Source organism: Trachurus japonicus, chromosome 19 (genome assembly GCF_045865225.1).
Source record: "Trachurus japonicus isolate A0001 chromosome 19, Traja_1.0".
Taxonomy (NCBI): Eukaryota; Metazoa; Chordata; class Actinopteri; order Carangiformes; family Carangidae; genus Trachurus; species Trachurus japonicus.
Window position 1 is genome coordinate 7,293,633 of NC_140925.1, and position 20,706 is coordinate 7,314,338.

At 40.2% G+C, this 20,706-nt stretch overlaps 1 protein-coding gene across 2 annotated transcripts in view; it reads left to right on the top strand.

The window, feature by feature from the left end:
* The window catches only part of adkb (adenosine kinase b), a 108,769-nt gene that overhangs the window by 84,437 nt on the left and 3,626 nt on the right, over positions 1-20,706 (top strand). For both annotated transcript variants that reach the window (XM_085762052.1, XM_085762053.1), the window contains exons 8-9: positions 7,175-7,210; positions 10,938-11,052. In XM_085762052.1, coding sequence (XP_085618178.1) covers positions 7,175-7,210; positions 10,938-11,052 — 151 coding nt within the window. The remainder of the gene's footprint in view (positions 1-7,174; positions 7,211-10,937; positions 11,053-20,706) is intronic.

The following is a 20,706-nucleotide window of genomic DNA, read 5'->3' on the forward strand; positions in this document are numbered from 1 at the left end:
CTGCCCTTGTAGGCAGACTCAGTCAGATGAGAGCAGAGGCTGTTGCTAGAGGTGTGTAATGGATTGGCAGGCATGGGCACTGTTGAAATTGGTCACATGAAAGCTCAGGTCGACTCCGCACCTCCTTTCAAGTTTGGACAAATCCAGTCGAAATAGAATTTATTTTGATTATTTCCTTGATCCTGGTTCTATTTGACATTTTCCACTTACGCAGAGCTACAGTAATTAATTGGCATAATTTAACGCTGCTAATTCTGAGTAAATGTCAAATACTTGTTTATCAACTTCATGTCTGAAGCAAATTCTCTAAATATGGTTACTCTGAATCGAAGAGCAGAATCAGAATTGGCCTTTATTTTGCTAATCCTGAGGTTTTTCCAATCTGTTTGCCAGCTTTTAAAAAATGCTCCATTGCATTCCCTTAAAGAACTACAGCTGCAGTGTCGAGAATGACTTAACCACAGAATACAAAGAAAGAAATGAACAGCAGACAGCAGACTTAACTAGAGATATGACAGCGAGCAACAGTCATTTTCCATCTACAGTACTTCTGTGGCATTTTGCAGGTGAACCAAAACCTCTAAAGAGCTGCTGTCAGTCGGAAACTACGAATGAACTAAACTATTTTGCTCATGAAGATGAAGAGAGGCTGTTCAAATCCTGTCCAAATCCTACCGCAGCACATCCACACGGTCACGCCTCTTCCCCACAGAAAACAAAACACAACAACGCACTAAACAAATCATCATAGGAAAACATGCAAACTATGTTCCCTTAATGTTGAGCCATACAGCCATCAAACACGTTTAATTGTAATGTAGGTGTAGTGTAAGTGATGCATTGTGAAGCTGTAGTGACAGGGAAACGACATATGAGTAATTTAATTGAATCTGATTATCAGGTCAACAGATACTCAGTTGAAATGGATTTAGATTGGAAATTTAAAAAAAAAAAAAAAAGTGATCAAACAAGGCTCATTTCTAAGCAGATGCAGTTTACATTATATAATGAACATAGCTTCAGGCAAGCACAGATTTGACTGAAGTAGAAAATTAATACCATCTTCTGCACTGCAGAAGCTATTGCAAATGTAAAATGCTCCATCTCACAACAATATGCCATCTGGTGAAAAGTGGACCGAGTTGCATAAAGCATAGGTGGAAATAATGGAGTTATTTTGCAAAAAAAAAAAATCACAATTGCTAGCAGGTGTTTTGTGTAAGTGATTTTTCACAACTTTGAGAGGAAGACAAATTTGAGGTAATGCATCTGGGAGTTTAGAGGAAGCCCTAGTTAGGAATCCAGCTAAACTGTCTGTGCGCCGCAGATGTAAATCTGTCACTAACACAAAAACTGATGTGCATATTAAAACCGTGCGATCTGCACCCTAATGTAAGAAAATAACTAGGTAGAGATGAAACATGCCACTTAATGGCTCGGTAAAAAACTAAAGTGAAATTCCATCAGTAGCTGTTGAGTAAATTCCCAGAGGCAGTAAAAAAAAGCGACTCCTGCCTCGCTGGAGTGTGTTATTCCTGCGTGTGTGTTTACCCTCATGTTTGTGACATGTCATGCTTGAGCAGGATTGCTACATTCTCCTGGGAGCTTTAGGAGGGCTCGGTACAGGTGATTTATTCCTCCTAATCTGTCCTGCACAGTAGCAGGCGGCGCTGCCTTGCCTTCCACTCAGCGTGAGTGAGGCGCTATCATCTCGCCCCGATCGTATTGATAATCACCCGCGGTCGTTATCGGCCCACGCATCATCACGGAGGTGGCAGCTTCCTGTTCAGCGGCACCTGGACTCACGCTGGGGGCTGACGTCCTGACATCCAGGAGGAGTCATGTTTGTGACCCCGAGGCCAATTCAAGGGCGCTTACAACCTCCACTGATGCCATCGCCTCGATCAGTTATTCATTTTCCAACCCCCTCCTGTAATGTATGCTGCAGTAATCTGGCTGGAAATGCTTGAGTTGAATGCCAGATGTTGTTTTTACTGGGCATTTATGAAAAGCTGTCTGACTCGCCTCAGTGATGTCATACGCTCGCATTCAGGGAAGGCGGAAAATGTCATATGCCATTGTTATATATATCTGTAAGCAGTGATAATTTGCTGAATTATTTGAGGTGTCGTGACCCAGTCATGCTCAGTTTAGTTTAAAAGGTTTCTACAGTAAGTAATTTGTCATTTCCAGCTGATCTATCCAGACCTAATAATTTGTTCTCCTTTGGTTTGCACAGTGTGACGACTAAACCAGTTAAAAAAAACACAAGATTTCTACAATGGTTAAAGTTGGTTTTCTCCCACAATGGTTCGAGGCTGAAAACACTCATGTCTTTGAAATGAGCTCTTATTGAAATGCCCAGAAAGGAAGAAGAAAACAGAGGGTGTTGTTGTAAATAACTTATCAGGGCTATACCCTGCTCAGTACTGACAATCACCTCCTCCCAACACATATACACACACGCACACACAATGTACCATACAATACAATTCAATTTCTGCCTCGGCATCAGCTTGGGCTAACACGGTCAAGCAAATGCCTATTTTCTGAATGGCCTGAGGGAGTTACGCTTTTCAGCTTATCAACTTTTATTAACCTTAGCACTGAGGTTTGCTCTTTGATTTAGATTCTTTGGGAAACACTGAAATTGGATTTTTTTTTTCCCGCCCAACTCTCAGTCCTGCTGTGACATATGCTCAACAACTTGTTACACAGAGGAGACAAAAGTAAATGCTTGCTTTGGTTTGTTTCTGGTGATTTTTTCTGTTTTTTTTTTCATGAGAGTCCTTGGTTTCTTAATTTCATATCTTTTTGGCGTCCTTATCTACAATGTAAACGTGCAACAAATGTTATGACTGGAGATCCAGAGTAATAAAATCAACAGGCCCAGTTGTACTGAAAGTATTTTTAGCCACTGTAAATTTGCATTTCAAATTTTCCTGTGACATCGACATTCCCCAACAAAGCAGCATGGTATAATTGAACAATAGCTTAACAATCTTACTACATGTATTAAGCCTTTAAAGTATATGTAATATGTCCATTTTGATTCAAAAATAATCTAGTAATAGGTCTGTCTTAAATTTAAAAAATATACATATATATATATATAAAAATATATATAACTATTTAGTTTCCCTTATCTCCGTGGAGCTTTATAGTGAGTTTTTTTTCTTGCTCAGTTCATTTTTGTTCACTCGTACAAGCTTTCATAGTACATCACATCAGTGAAAAAGCTCTAAAAGCCCAAAGTACAATACAACCACAGACCCAATATAACAGAGGTATAAAATTAGCTTGTGTGTCAATGTAGTGGAGCAGCTGAAATATTTTCCTCAGTTGGCTGAGACCAACAACAGAGCTAAAAAGAAAATTATTGTTAGACTAGCATTAGCTTGGTAGCTAGAAACAGGATCATTTGCTAGTGTTGTGTTTTCAGTTTCAAAAACAAATGGATTGACCCCTACCATGAAAGTAGACTTATTTATCTTATTGTGAAATTAGGAGGATGATCTACCAGGTTTTAAAGAGGAACTATGCAGGATTTTTACCTCTACCTTACAGTAATTGAACAGCTTTGGCGTGATCGTGATGGTTAAATAAATGACTTCTAACCTGTTAGGAAGGAGAATGGAGGATTTCTGCCTTTCACTTAGCATCTCTTCCCTGAAACATTTCCTCCGACCCGGGGTCCCAGCTGTCATCTCAGCTGCACTGCGATACCCCATAATGTCTTGTTTATGACAGATAAGACTTCACAAATATACACGTTGTAACATCGTATATGATATATACAGTAACGTTATCCATAGCTCCATAGATTGCTTTCTCGACGGCTTTGTTGAAAACAAATGCACATAGCCAGGAGGAGGGTTAGCAAAACAGCGGACATAAAAATGGACTTGCATAGTTCCCCTTTAACCACGATAGTGAACGTTTTTAACCACAGTTCTCTTTGGGAGTTGTAGTTGAGTTCATTCCTCATGTTTGTTTGTTTTTTGTACATTTTAACAGTGTTCCTCTTAGTTTGAACTGTTGATTCAACTGGGTGAGAAGTTCCCAACCACAAGTCAACTCACATTATCTATGAGAAAAAGAAAAACAAAAAAAAACATCTTTGCTTCCAGAACGCTCACTGCCGTCTTGACTCTTCTATTCATGAGAAGGTATTAGATAAATACTGAATGCAGATTCAGCGTTTTAGGCTCATTAAAAAAAGAAGAAAACAGCACGGATAACTTCACCCAGAATAACAGCACACTGTGTCTGCACAGACTGTCTTTAAAGCAGGCCTGCTAGGCTCCTGTCACTTATAGTGTCAAGGAAAACAAAGTGTGAAGCTTTGAAAACTGCCCTTTGCGTGAAGTGTGTATTTCCGCTTTCATTTTGCTTGGCAAGAAATTGTAGACTCCCGCCCCCCCCCTCCGACTGGGCTCTGGATTATTAGCTTAAGCTCTCTAAAAATATCCCTTTGACTGTTTAAGCCTCTGACAGCAGTAACATCTCACACATTCTGATAGCTTTATACTAACTATGGCTGCAGCGGGCTCATGCACTCAGCCCGCCTTGTTATCTTTTACCTTGTTTGCCCGAGGAGGAGAGGGAGGAGAACTTACTGGCCCCCCGAAATCTGCAACAGTCCTCTCTCCTTTCGGAACCATCAAAGGCGAGTATGCAATCACAGCAATCCCCGAACAAACGAGATGCTTTTTTTGAGCACGAGGAGGATTTTGCCCAGATGTCACTCGAAGCACTTGTCATTGTTGCGACAGCTGTAGAAGCACATGGGCCGTCATTCGAAAAACCGTCTCCCACAACATACCAAAACAGCACCACGTCAAATGTGAAACACACACAGCCCGAAACACAAGATTTTTGAATAGTAATGCTATAAGCCCCTTAAGGAGCAGTGACTTTTATTGCCTATCATTTCATTTTTATTGGCCTGCTCGTGTAGTCTCGGTAATTGCATATTTACCACCTTACACTATTTATCATACCAATACATTAGGTTTAGCTGAGCTTCTAATACCAAATATTTTTGATGTTGGCATCCATAACAGCTCATAGAAATTAATAAATTCCTAAAAGGGATTACACTGTACACATGTGGCTCGTAGACATTGCTTCAATTATCTTTTCTTCTAACACCCACTCTCTCTCTCTCTCTCAAAGCTTTTCTCACAAATATTATAGCTGCTAACTAGAGAGAGACGGAGGGTGAGATAGAGGCATGCGCGGCTCGACAGCACCATCGTTATTCCAGCCTTCATTCATGTGTCTCTTTTTAAATGTTATGAGATGAAATATCACTGTTTTGACAAGACATTTTTCTAAGCTGCTCGTGTCCCTGCGAGATGCCTCGTGCTCGTCTGTGACGGAGCGTTCCTGAGCAGGGAAAAGTCAATATGTGGTTGTAAATAAATGAAAACAAATGTGAGACCTATAAGCCCTCGATGGATTGAAGAGGCAAAGCAGGGGAGGGGAAAGAGAAGAGAGAGACTACACACCTTTACTCATTATGAAACCCCCCTCCTTGACTATACAGTGGCTAATTGACTAGCCTCTCACCCCTCTGTGTGTGCTGGAGAAGAAGGGGAGGGTGATGAACTGACATATTGCTGGTGCTGTGATGTTGATCCAAGGCAGAGAGCCATGAGGCTGTTTCCTCCAGGGACCAGTAACCTTATTGTTCCATGTCATCTCCTCCCCTTCTGTTTGAGGACCAGGTTGTCAACCTCTCCCCAAGGTCACTCCAACACCAGCCCCCCTCCTGCACATAATTGGATTATTTAGAATCATAGCATCAACTTATTGCCCCGTCTGGGGTCAGAAGTGAATTTAGTGCACGAGGGGTTGTCTCTCATGATTTGTGGCATCGTTCTGACCTGACAAGCAACAGCTTCTGTCGTCAGTTAAAGGAGCATACCGCTGGTTTTGGCCTATTTACTGCAAATCAGATCACTGCGCATCACGGCTAACCACATTTCAAACTAACATGGGTGAGGTTTAGATATTTGGACGTAGTAATTCCCCTGCTATTCCAAGCATCCATTGGGTTTCGTTCATGTCTGTCCTGTATGAGAGCCCAAAAGCACTGGTATAGTATCATTTTCTTTTTTTGGATGATGACAACATTGTAAACACCCACTGTCTTCCATCTGTTTCTCCTCATTTCTCTTGATGAGAAAATCAATTAGGAAACTCTTGAAAATTACCACGTAGGGACATTTATTAATTGTGTAACCACACTTAAGACACGTTTATGCTGAAAATGATGAGATGTATGCATTACTTTCTAATTTCTCACTGACTCTTGAAACTTGTCCGAAAGCACCTTTACAACAAATCATTTGTACTTTTTTGTTGGTTGTTTCCAAATGAATTCTATGCAGTTTTAGATTTTTTTATTTTACATTTCCGGGCATCCATTGGTTTCCATTTATTTTTATTACAGAAATACACCAATATGCTTTTTTTTCTCATACTGTCCGTTTAAACATATTTTGACCTGACAGGTTTAGATTTGACTGACCTTCACCCCAGATAACTGATAACTATAAAAAGTCTGCTTATGATATCCATGGTTTTCAGTAATCAATGGAAATCAATGGCTGTTTGAAATTTATAAACAAAAATAGATATGAAATTCTAAAACTACAGCATGTATTTGGTAATAATATCATATATTATATGATAATATTGGCAAAAATATCAAGTTTGCATGACGTGTTGTAAAGAAGCAAAAAGTTGCATCCTTTACAGTGCACCTGTTAGGAAGCTACAGCAACATACTGTATAGTTCAGTGCTGGACACCTGCAGTGTTGGGGATTCCCACATTCCAGCACATATTCATGGTTTCAGTAGTGGTTTCATGGCTGGAGGCTGACGTGGTGTTATCTCATGCTGCTATGGTAAGATGAGATGAAGTGGGGCAATAGATTAAATGGGTGGGCTGTATGCCTATTAAATCAGGAGTTGGCGGAGCAACACTAACTCAGGTTACTTATTCTCAAGTGACACGGCCTCACATGTGAGGAGCGGTGTGAGGCGAGATGGCTTTACCTCCATGTCTAGAGTGTGACATTCTGCTCTGTTTGTGACTCTGTAATTAACCACTCATTTTTGTGTCTATGTGTGTGTGTGTGTTTTTTTTTTAATCTTTTCCAGGAGGCGGCCACATTTGCCAAAGAGCTGGGCTTTGAGGTGAGTTGACCAGCAATTGCACACTAAACAGATCCTAAAGGTTTATTTTTGCTGATAATGAAGTTCTTTTTGGACAGTGATTGATGTGCTATTATACTCTCCAGGCCTTGCAGCAGTTGCTATGGAAACCTGGCAGTCGTCATGGTTTCTTTGTTCAGCCAGCTCTCTGTTATGACGCACTCTGCTAGGTCTGCACCCAACATCGCCTACAGATGTTATTTATTGAATTTTGAAAAGCCTCTTGGGAAGCTGAGAAGTTGGGCATGGTTTCAAGCCTTTCTCTGCAGGCTCGGGGCTCATCAGGTTGCCTGGTTAAAAAGCCTCCTCATTATCTTCATTGCACTCAGGGATGATACTGTATGTCTTCTCTTCACTGCTATAGCATTACACCACACTAAAACACACTGTAGTCTTTAAATAACCAAATTACAGCCACCTGTGGTTTTATATTATGAAAATGAAAATTACAGTGCTCGTTACCCCATAGAATATACACTATGTATAAGCAGGGCTGCCTTGTACATGTAAGTGCGAAATGGATGCAGCCTTGCTCTATTTTTTTTCCTGTTTTTTTTTTTTTGCATATTCCTCACCCTGCTATTTAAATGTGAAATCAAAAACACAAATAGCCAGTGTGTGTATGTGTGTGTGAGTTTTTTTCAAAATGGGCTCAGGTATTTTAAGTGCCTTCTCTCTTTCAAAGGTAGAGCTGCCTTGAATATGGCTCTGCTCTGTGTGAATAATTGTCATCCAGAATCACTAACGGTGTGATCAACGTGACTGGAATAGAAATGCAATCCTGATGGCAGTGACAGGTTTAAGAGAGGAGTAGGGATGAAGGCAGGAAAAAGGAAGGGGGGGCGGAAAGGGGGGGGGGCTCAGATGAAAAAAAAAAAAAAAACCCACAAAGGGCAAAGTGTAGACTCTCCTAGTAGTTACAATTCTTTGACATTTTCCATGTCAACCTGATTTGCCAGAACACTCTGCAAAAATTGTATTGGATGAATGTGATTTCTCAGATAACATCGGTGGTGTGTACTGTACTTTCTGCATTTCTAGATGGATGCAGTTCAAAGAGGCTTTCTTCACAGTTGTTTTTTTCCCCCCCTCTTGTCGTTTTCTGATGACAATTTTCCTTGCATCGCACAAGCGGGCACACATATCTTAGCTGTACACTGACAAGTCTTCAAAAATATCAATAAATGCGCCATACAGTAGCCTCCTGCTTTAAAACAGGAAATAGGATTTCAGGACATATGTTATTCAAACGTCCTCCCAATGCAATATTTGTCAGGGTATTATTCCAAACCTCATATAGATAAATGTGTGTATGTGCACAGGAATCAAAAATCACAGTTACTGATCTTAAAAAAAACATTTGCCACTCAATTTTAACTTACTGGGATTTTTTGTGGGCTTTCAGACACATCACATGGCTTTGGAGTTTTGCTCAGTTATGATGGAGAGAGTTAAAAGATGTGTCTTTTGCATCACATCCAACAACCTGTTATCACGCGAATGAAATTATGTGGAAAATTATTGAACTGTCCCCATGGCAACCAAGCAAACTACGCACAAGACGTGGCTGAAAGCTCCCGAAATTTTCCAGTAAGTGGTTGTTGTTTTTTGTGTGTGTCAAATCGAATTCATGTGAAATTCCATTTGTTCAAACATCAAACACAATCCCACATTTGTACAAACAAGAGTTGACTCTTTTTTGACAACATCCTCCACAATCAGTCACTCAGAGATGTCTAAAATTATACTTTAATCAAATCATCAGTAAAACGATTCGATTACAAGGCACTAAACAAAAGCTGAGCAATGTCATCCAGCTGTAGTTCAAACAGACTTTATTGCATTACATCTGAAAAAACAGCAAAAAAAAAGAAAGAAATAACGGCTGTCACACAAACCTAATGCACAGGAGTGTGTGGTCCCTCTGGAAGGGGCGCAGCCTGTGATTGGATATTGTTGTAGCTGCACCCCACTTGTCAATTTGTGATTCCAAAAACACCGCATGATGCACTTTGGATGTATTCTAAAACACTGTTATCATCACATTATGGATGACTAACAAAAGTGACAGCAGCACTTCTTCAGTCTAAATACAAGATAAAAAGCCTGTCCTCTCCAAAACAGCAATCAGCAGATCTGAACACACTCGCCTGATTGTGATCTGTTTCCTTTAAATGCTCAAAGAACTATCTGCATCGCAGCTCTAATTGAATCTTTCCCTGGCAGTGTGTCTCAAGCAGCCTGCAGTGCAGACAATCAGTTTCTCACTGGCTTCAACACAGAAGCACAATTTAACACCCTTGTAAAGCTTTCATATTTCACGCTTTGTTGATTTATGTCTGATCAATTGCCTCACAATCGTAAATATTGCCATTTGTCAGCAGTAAACTAAATTGACCATGTCATTTGTCGATTCATTTGTTTTGCACTCAACGCCGTACGTTATGTCTCTGCATTATTTGGCCATAGGAAGTCGCCAGGTAAGTACGGTGTATTTCTACCAGGCTAGAAGCAGGAAGTTGTCCATATGTGTGTGTGTCTATGTGTCTGTGTGTGTCTGTGTGTGTGTGTGTGTAGCTTGCCCTGCTCAACAGCCATGATGCTAACCCTGCCACCTCTGGCCCTTAGAACCTCAGTAGAATAGAGCGCCTTTTTTATGTCAGGGAACATAAAACCAAAGGGTGACAATGTGCCGGAGCCTTGTGTGGTTTTGCATTCAGTGTCTGGAGGAGTGCTTGTGGTTACATCCAGTCACAGTGACAAATTGCCTTTTTTTTTTTTTTTTTTCGCTGTCGCTTGCTAACAGCCTCTGTATTAACCTCACCATTAGCACTTACTTAGAGTGTTACACCCATTTTTCCTCGGCCCAGGGTCTCCCCGGACCTCTCAGGGCTGATTAAAGGACGTTTGGGAAGCATTTAGAGGTGTAAAAGCTCATTGGTTTGAGTGAGCCAGTGTGGCTGGTGGTATTGGGCTGGAAGCCTATCTCTCTGATTACTCCCATAACCACAGTATTTGCTCACCCTGAAGGTGCTCCAGTGTTAGCTTTGATACAAAAGCTGGAGGCATCGACGACCCCTTAATGCTACAAGCTCCTCAGTGTGTGCTGTGTTACAGAAAAGCAAGAGTCCACCCCACTGTGAGATGGCGATAAAGACATTGCACCTGCTCATAGTACATCATGATGAGTTAATAATAAAGTAGCACTGACAGGTGTGGGTTTTTTTATCCCTCTCATGATCAAAGGCAAGCACTCTGGAGAGTTCTGTCGTCTCCAGGCGAGAATATCCATTCTGTGCAGATGCTGAGGAGAAATGGCCTGTTTCGGGGAAGAGAACGATACAGTACACGCACCACATATCCCCTCAGCTCGCAGAAGTAGCTTTATCTGACAACAGCATATCTTCACACGCTTATTTTCATCTCACTTAGGTAATATGACATTCTAATACTTTGCAGTTCGCCTGTAACTGCGAGGAAGCGTCATCGAGCGCTTCTATTGATCTTTTTTTTTTTTTTTTTTTGTTTCATTGCCCATCTGGTTTCATTATCACTTGATCCATCGGCCAGACTGGGAAAAAAAAAACTGACCTCTCATTCACTACGTGTGATTGTTAAATAAACTCCTCACACCTGGTTCTCTATAATGCAGTCATTCAATTAAACCTACTCACCAAGTGGTCTGATTGTGTTTTGTTTTTTTTTACAGACAGATGACATCGCAGAGATCGCAAAAAAGACCCAAAACCTCCCTAAGGAGAACGCAAAGAGGCAGCGAGTGGTGGTCTTCACTCAGGGCAAGGACGACACTGTCGCAACTGTCGGTAGGCCATTTTTTGTTTTCCATTTCTGTTTGGCTTATCTGCACATACTTTCACTTAAGTACCACTCAAGGCAATCCCAACTTTGGCCCCTTTTGGACATCTTTACCCTTCATTTAAACCTCATATCTCAAAACGGCAGAACACAGCCTTAAATAGATGCTCAATCGCTGACTGAAGAGAGCCGAATGCTATCAGTAATTTCTTTGAAGTTAACCTCCAATATTGACACCAGATGTTAAAAAAAAAAGAATGCTTGCACTACATTCTGTCATTTCAGAGCATAAAAGAAGTGTGGGGGATGCAGAGAGCAGGCATTGATTTGTGAAGTACTTCTAACTTTGTCTTGGACAGACTCCAGGCCAGTCCTCAGCAATTTTTAATGCTTCATCTCTTACATCCTGGCTTTTTTTTTTTTTTTTTTTTCACTGCAAAATGCTGCCAGAGCGACCTTGGGGAGAGGTTGACAAAATCGGTCTTCAAATCAGTCCAATTTCCTTTGATACAGGGGCATATATGTTAGTGGGACATTAAAAGGCACTGTCATCGTAACTGAGCAGTGGTTGCAGGCAGTGTTGGGTAGTAACGCGTTATTAGTAACGCCGTTACGTAACGCCGTTACTTTTTTCAGTAACTAATAACGTAACGCGTTGTTTTTTAAAATCAGTAACTCCGTTACCGTTACCAGACGCTGCGTTACTCCGTTCCTTTGGTGAGGTTTTACAGCGGCACACACTTCACATTACATTTTAGCGATCAATAAAGTTTCATTGAATTGAAAGAAAGACAGAGCACACTGCAACACTGTGAAAAACAAAGCGCTTGGTGGCCGCCCTCTAGCGTCCCACACGTAATCTAACACGCTCCATGAAGAGGACTGGACCGGTCAGGTCAGGGCATGACGGCGAGCTAAGGTAACGTAGCTAACGCAGCATCACAGACCGAAGCTGTGTGTCAGTTCAGGCTGCAGCCCCTCAACTGGGACACAGCTCGAGAGTCACAGCGAGACACAAGCAGCCACTCCACCGAGCAGCAGCGGGTGGAGTGCGACAGACGGACGCCTGAAACACAGCTGATCACTCCGGGTAAACACAGCTGATCGATCGAAAGAAATTACCGCTGGAGTGAATTTAGTACTTTCCGTCATTAAACAGGTTCTTGAACGTAACTCGGTCAAAGTAGTATCCTCAAGATGTTTGCAGTTCTGTCATGCTGCTGTAGGCTACATGCTGACATCATGCAGCATGATGATGATAAAGTTTTAAAGATAAAAAACGTTTTTTCATCAGCATCAGTACAGAACTGAAATGAGGTTAGAGGGGAATTCAATCAACCTTTATTTAATGGGAGCATTGGGGGGAAAAAAACGTTTTAAAGTAACGAAAAAGTTACTTTCTCAGTAACGCATTACTTTTTGGTTGAAGTAACTGAGTTACTAACGGAGTTACTTTTTTAATGAAGTAACTAGTAACTGTAACTAGTTACTGTTTTTCAGTAACTAGCACAACACTGGTTGCAGGTTGAAGTGGTGCAGGGAGAGATGATGGTTTCCGATTACTGCTGGGAGCCTTTGCCTTTGTTTGCAGCCACAGGGTGCCTCTCCTCATTGCCCTTGCAGTTCAGACTAGTCGTGCACAGGCAGAGATGGCCTCAGGTAAAGACTCCAACATATCACTCATCACTGGGGACTGCAGCTACAGCAGGACTGTTAGCACTACAGGGCACAGTCTTCACATGTGTCCAGTGTCCTCAATTTCATACAGTTCTGGTGGCAAGAGTATTTACAAGCTGCAGCTTTGTACAGTGCGACATTGATGGTGTTATTACACAATCAATAATTAATATGATGGGAATTTTCTGTATATTCTTATATTGTGATGGTTTTATTGCCTGCGAACCGTGCTGCCATTTTGACCAGGGCTCTCCAGAGATTATCTTGGTGTAATAAAGGTTAAAGTGGGAGTACTCAATATTTTTATATAAACAATGGGTATAATAACAAGGCGTAATGTGAAAAGGGAGTGATGAACTAAGAATTATTACACAACTCAGCAGTTGTCCTCAGCTCTGCGGAGGTTTTTCACATCACTTAACGCAGTGTTTTGGTTTTTACAGCCCCACAACCTTACAGTTTATTTTTTCTGGTTCACTCTCATCAGCACCATTTACAACCACAGTAGGCAGCTGTTTTCAGCAATAAAGCTCGGATAAACTCACTGTAAGCTACCTGTCCAGCAGTAAACAGCAGACAAAGCAGACATAGTGGAGAATTCAGCTGATAAAGAGCCTGATATTTCCCTCAGGAGATGGTGGAGAGGAACAACAAGTTGAAAGGAGAGTGAATGTTGGAGTTAAATGCATCAGGTGGCCAAAAGCATGACTCTAAAACATAAAATCAGTTCACAATATTAGCTTATATAAGGTGATAATGTGTCGGAGATTGTTTCTCTAACAAAAACAAAACATGTTAATCCAGGTTTATATCATATTAATTCACTGTGTAACATAATGCCATTTTATTTTCTTCTTTATTAAAGCTGCTTGACATGGCTAAAAATACTATGACATATAATACATGACATGATAATACAAGATTAACACTTTGGATAACGATATTTTTATATAATGCTCAATTTAAATAGTAGAAGAAAATCAACATGCAGTTAATTGTGCTCCAGTCAACACACACACAAGCCTTGTGTTGTATATCCATAGCAGTCATACTGCACGCACACATGCAATCATGATGTAAAATTCAGGATATGTGAATCTGAATAACACATTTTAATAGAATTGCAGATTTACTGGTGCATCTCTGAAAGAAAAAACTACATTGGTGAACCACCCTTCAAACTGCGATAATGAATGTATACCCCTGGAGCTGAAAAATTAGGCTAACATGGAAACAACAAAACCTGCAGTACCTCGAATGACCACTCCAAAAGTGAGTCAATCCCCATTGAGTCCTGTGTTCAAGGGACATTGTGTAACTTCTCCTGTTATCTATTCACGAAAATCGATTATTTCATTCAAAAGTATGTTTTTCATTAATCAGTAATCCCCCCATCAACAAACTGAAGTGTTCCTTTCCGCTCTGAATCTGCCGTTCATATCATTCATATCTACATGGAGCGGGTAAGCTCGGTGCTGGCTGCCATGTGGTGTCGCCATGTTTTTACGTTCAGTGGCAGCTGATGGTAGGAAACCACGGAAACTCACCGGAGATGATGGAGCGTTACACTGATGCTGCATTCACCTGCAGTCGGGCAGACGGCCGTCGCTAACAAACCAGATGTCATTTTAGTCACAGAAGTCGAGAGAAAGCCGGTAAAACGTGGATCAGGTAAACAACACGACGTCGCCATGACAACATATTGTCACGTGTATTGTTTTGCCTCGTGCTGACGGACCACTTGTTTACATAGAGGCTTGTTTATGCCGTTACGTGCAGCGCCTGTTGTCCGTCTGCGGTCTGCCCAATTTCATGTGAATGCAGCATGAAAAATACGATTGAGTTGCTTGCAATATACAACCGCAACGCTAGATGGGAGTAATTCATTCCTACACAATATACCTTTAAAGTGACCACCTTTATAGGCAAAAATAACCATGTTTAAAGCCTGGTACAAAAAAAATGTTTTTAATATATATATTAAATAACTCTCCCATTAAAATGTTATTATGGTTTAAAGTTGTGCATAATTTAGGCCAAGCTATTGTGAGTGACAGGTGTGCTACAAACCAGCACTGCTCCACCCATGGTCCACCTCTTTGCACATTTTTGGACGAGTAGTGAGTAAATGCACTGCCAAGATGGTGAGAGTGAAGCAGCCCACTCTGAGCGTCTCAGTATGTATATGTGATGTCACAGAAGCTATGCGCTTATTTAAATACAGTCTGTGGAAGTTGCCTGTGCATAGGCTTACGTAAGGCGACAATAGGCACAGTGGCTCTGTTGCACTTTATATTGCTACTTGTGTGTGCCGCTCCTCATGCATTACATCAGACGAAATGCTTCGGGCTTGTAAAACCGAGGCCGACTTGCTTGGAATCATTAATTCAAGCCACAGAATTTAGTAAAAAGAGGGTGATGTGATTATATCATCGCAATAGGATTCAAGCGAAAGTCTGTAAATGATAAGTAGCATTTATTTTAGCTGAACAAGCTCATTTGAATTTTCATTATGAAAGTGGAATTCCTGGAAGTGAGTTTCCTTTCATGAGAATTTGAAAAGAAGTGTTTAAGCAGAAGCCCAACAGTTAAAAAGAACAGGGATCCATCCATTGTGCTGGAGGTGATGGATAATTCCTGCCTGCTCCTCTCATTGCTCCTGCATGAAGACAGAGCAGCGCGCCGCAGTGAACTTTATATAAAATACATGATGAATGCAGGCGGGATGAAAGACAATGTGTTTCAGATGTCATCTACAAAGGCAAACATGATAAATGTCATTGAGTGTTCTATCATTACAGTGGAGCAGTTACAGTAGTAGGTGCAGCAGAATTGGTATGTGTGTATGTGCGTGTGTGTGAACATCACCGTTCATGCCAGCCAAATAAATGTCAATGTAAAAAGAGAATTAAAGATTTTCATTTCCCAGAGGCGGCGCTCTAATAAACTTGATCTCTCATTTTGTTTGCAATTTGTCCTCCTGTCAGGATTTGATCATTTGCCAGCCTCTGCATGTCATGTTAAACCATTTTATAGTGATTAAGGATGGGAGAATGCCTTCCCCCGTGGTATAATTCTCCAAAAAGAGATGTCAATTTGTTATTGTTCTTCTTTCTTTTTTTCCCCCCACTGCCCTTCATTTGGAGCCTTTCATCACACCACTGCTTTCAAACATGGCTTTTAAGAGCTGGGAGCACAGGAAATGGCCCTTTATTTAGCTGCCACTGACACTGCTGAACTACACTGGGCTTTTGCTTATACACCCATTAAAGAAGTAATTAAGATCATTGTGCCCTGAACCTTAACGGTGAGGAGATCTAATAAACGATCATTCAGCAGGGGTTGCCGCTCTAATCGCTGATAAGGACTTGATAAAGCCTGACTCGGCTTCTCTGTGGGTTTTAGAGCTCTCAAGGGGGCAAGGCAGGCAGATTTCAACTTAGAAAAAAAGAGGACCTGATCTATACATGTTAATCAAATGAGGTAGGGAAAGAAGTGAATACTGGATAGAAGACAAAAAAAACTCTTTCCTGTTATGTTTTGTTTTCCTAAAAGATATGGTAATTTGTCACAAAGTTAAACTAAATGTTGCAGAATTATTTAAAGAAGTACTCAAAGACATTTTAATAGTCTCTTTAAAACGCAGGATGTTTATGTTCTGTACCTCATAATAGACAAGTCAATTAACAGCCTGTGCTAAGAGGGAGACCTCCTCCTTTTCCCTTGGCATCTCACGCTGAAGTGTTTTCTTTCATGTCTCTCTGAAAGGATATTGGTTGGCGATGATCTTTTGCCTGTGGTTACAGTAATTACAGGCATATGTATTTTTTTTTTCTAACTCAGTTGTGAACAAAGATGCTGGTTATGATAGGGAAGCAGATTGAATGTCAACTTGCTCCTAACCTGTCGCGGTTGCCAAGAAAGCGGTAACGTTTTCCTCTCCGAAGGCTCAGAGTTTGGCTGAAACGCAGCAGGAAACGTTCCAGGAGAAGTATTCTCGGGCAAGTTTCTCACACAAAGATGTTGTACTTAAACTCTGCCGAGTACTTTTCGCTTATGCCTTTTAGCAAAAATAGTTGTGTAATTGAGCCACTTGGCAGCTCGGGCTTTTAAAAAACGATGTATTAATTGTTTTTACTTGTGTAGATGATCAAGTGTGGGTAAATCAAAGTTTATTTTAATGACCTGCCAACTATTTGATCCACCTGTTTTCTGTCAAAGCGACAATATTGAGCGCTGGAACGCCACCAAGTGAAGCGTGTCAAAACAACGCTCCATATGCTCATCTTCCAATAAAGGCGAGGTCATCTTATTTGCATGTACAGTCTCTTTTTCTACACAAGAGCATTTTCTCAGTCAGTGTTGCGCTGTGAATTGGCATTGTTCAAAAGAATAGTCAATAATAAAGGACTTAATTGATACTCATTTCAAAGAGACGCCTGTTGAAAGAATTTCTCAAGTTTAATCACCGCCGTTCAAGAGTTGTAATGAGGGAATTATGAAGAGCGAATTAACAAAAGCACACAATTATAGCTTACTGCAAGGAAGTATTTGAATTCCTTTGAGTTTCTTCTCACGTTTTTTTTTTTTTGTCCGCTGTTGCAGGTTACCTGTCAAAGCACAGCCATACTACACTCCCACGTATTCACCACCAATCTGTCGCTTCACTCATTTTTATTTAGCCAAACCAAGAAAGAAGAATACTGTATGTTAATGAAAAAAACAGCCAAGTTTTATTCATTGAAAATAATATTGACAATGTCGGTACAGTTAAATATGAAATGAGTTCAGTAAAGTGATGTTTTCAGACATTGTACAAGCCAGCAACAACAGAGTCAGAGTATTTTGGCAGGAGTTTTTTTTTTTTCATTGCCATTTCCATGACATATTTTTGCCAATGAGATCTTTGTTACAGATGGCTGGGGGATTGTTGGCCTGTAACTCGAGTTAACATGTCAGTCAAACCTAATAATTCGGATCAGTGAGGTTATGTGAACTTTCCCCCAGCAGCTAGGGAGCAAACTGAATTTGATAAATAGGCAAGAGGAATATACCATTCCTGTCGTGCTGTTTTTATGGAGGTGCCATCAACCATCATGCAGTCCAAAGTGGACTAATTAGTCAGGAGTGTGAAGAGGGCGTCTGTTAGGTGCTGAAATTCAAATTCACATGTTCACATCTGCATGTTTTACAAACAGTTCAAAAGGCTTTTGAAAAAACATCTCTCTGTTGTCATTTTCAAAAGACCAAAACATCACAGTACAAGCCCAGACACATGTCTCCCAGATCTCCAGAGTTTTTTGTGAGTTTTTGTGAGTTCTGTGATGTTGATTTGTGGCCAAATCGGGGTTAAAGATTGATAATGTTGTACAGATTTGTAGGAAATGAATTACGCAATATCTTTGTTTTTGGTTTTTTTTTTACTTTGCTTTGTAAAGTCTGGGCTACAGTACCTTTAAAATAGGGTAACATTACATTGCATGCTAACATGCTCACATGTTGATATTCAGTTTGAATGTTCAACATGTTAGCATGCTAATATTTGCCAGGAGGAAAATGTACAGCTGAGCCTAATTGGAATTTATTATAAGAACTCAAACTCAAACGCTGTATGAAAAGTCAGTGGGTTAGCAGAGTTATTACAGTCCATCCTCTGGGACCATGAATGTCTGTAAATGGCAATCTGAGATATTTCAGAATTGTCCAAATAGGTGGAGCTTCAGTCAATTTGTTTATATGAAATTTCGACAGTTAATAAGTTGGGTGGAAGTTGGATTATGAAGATTACAAATCTTGCAAATATCATCGAGTTGAATTTGTCAAACAGCGACTTTTAAAAACATCAATACAATCATCCCAGATTACAGAGTACAATAAAAGTGCTGCTCGACAAGGATTTTAAGACAAATCCAAAAACAGAGCTGTTAATTGCTACCTGACACCTCTGGGTGCAGTGTTATCACAAAGATGAGCGTTAACCTAAGGTGAGAGGTTACCTGATTGCAAACTGCCTTACTTAAAACAACCACACTCTTTTTTTGTGTGGTCTGCGCCGGATAGAGTAACCGTTTTTATTTTAGCTACTGTCAACATATTTACACACAGTTGTTTCCGTTTAACTCCTTGGCTACAATAAACAGCAGAAGAACCTGTGCTGAACAAGTGCAGCAGCTACAGATGTTGTAGCATGCAGGTTTTATAGCCGCAAAGTGCATCGCGTGAGCACGACCCGATCTAACGACTCGAGTTTCTTAACTGTGGAGTAACTGACGAACTGGAATTTATTATTGGCACATTTTTTTTATGTGCGGTTAATCATTTCAAGAGAGAGGAGGATTCTCAGGCTTCTCTGTGGCATTAATTAAGCCAAGTCGTTATGTTACTAATTAGCTGATCCTAAAAGGATTCTTGTCTTATTGTAATTTATTATCAAAGTGACAATCAGCTGCTTTGCTTTAAAGAGAAAATGTGTCTTTATGGAAACACAACCTTGCTCTTTATCTGATAGATCTTCAGTACCTGACCTGTACTAATGCATTCACATTCTGCTCTTGTGAGATGTCATTTTCAACCTCAACTTGAGTTTCGCTCACAGTTGGTGTATTACAGTAATTTTCTTTGACATCAGGTGTTCAACATATGCTCAGCTCTAGGTTGTGTGTCTTTTGCCCTGCAGGATGAGGGCAGAAATGTATTCAAAGATTGGTAAGGTGGGGTGTCTCGTCTGCAGCTCAGATATTCTGTGAGCCGTTGTTAGATTAGCAGGGAGCCTCATTAAACAACTTTTTTGTTGATTTTTTTTTTCTCATGTTCTCCTTAAACTCCCAACCTTTTTTTTTTTTGTCAATAAGAGGTCTGTCAGCCTCCTCATGTTCCTTTTATCCACATGTCAGTCTTTTGTCTCCTGCACCTTTTTGAAGGTTCACATCGGCACCAGATCCTTGGATTGTTTGAAGATTGTGTGAGTGGTTTAGATTGTTCTGACATAAGTTGCTGATTAAATGTCACTCTACACCTCTAGACTTTGTCATCTGGTAGATTTTTGTTTCTCTACCCCCCCCTCTCTCCTTTAAACTGGAAGTCCCTTTGAAGTGCATATGCTACTGATAATTGAAGCAGTATAATCCACTGAAGATAATAAGAGTCCCTCATTTAATGGATTTAGTTTTGAACTGGAACGAGTCACAGTAACTACTTTTGCATTGTTTTTAATTTGTCAGAGAACTGAGATTCTTTGTATTTGATCATCTGTTGCTTTTGGCTCATTTATTCAAAGTCAGTACAGGACAATGCACCATATTTATTTACACAAATGTCAAAACGACAAAACAAAAAAGTTGCATCAAAAATGTATTCACCAAAATAAATAAAAATCACTCAGGAAAAAAAAGAGCACACATTCACTGGTGTTAGCTTCTCAGATGCTACGATTAGCTGCTATGTCCTTTCAACTAAATATTTCTGAATAAATAGTTTGAGTTTATAGCTGTAGCTATGCTAACAGCTCTTTGTGACCACACTTGGTCTAACAACTTGGAAAAAAAGGCTAACACCAGCATGCTAACACATTCACAATGACAATGCTATGTTTATATTTCTAAGCAGATATAATGTTTACAATATTGACCATAGCTCATTATATTAGTGTGCCAACAAACATAAACCAAAGTACTGGGCAAATTTAGATTTAGACGTTTAAAAGTTTTATATTTTGACCTCCTTGAAGACTAGCTTTGAATTCCTTAACTGGCACTGAATATTAATTATACACAACACAATCTTCCATTTTAGCCTACGTTGTCTGCTAAAGTGCTTAAATCAAATGACCAGATATTACAAAGCCATGCTGTGTAAGTTCAAAATGACTATGATAATATGACATTACAATCAAGTAAATAATGAGCAAAACTTTGGGGGGTAAAAAAAAATGAAATTAAAATGCTAATGTTCATCTGTGATTAACAGTCTTCCTGTGTCCTGTCCAC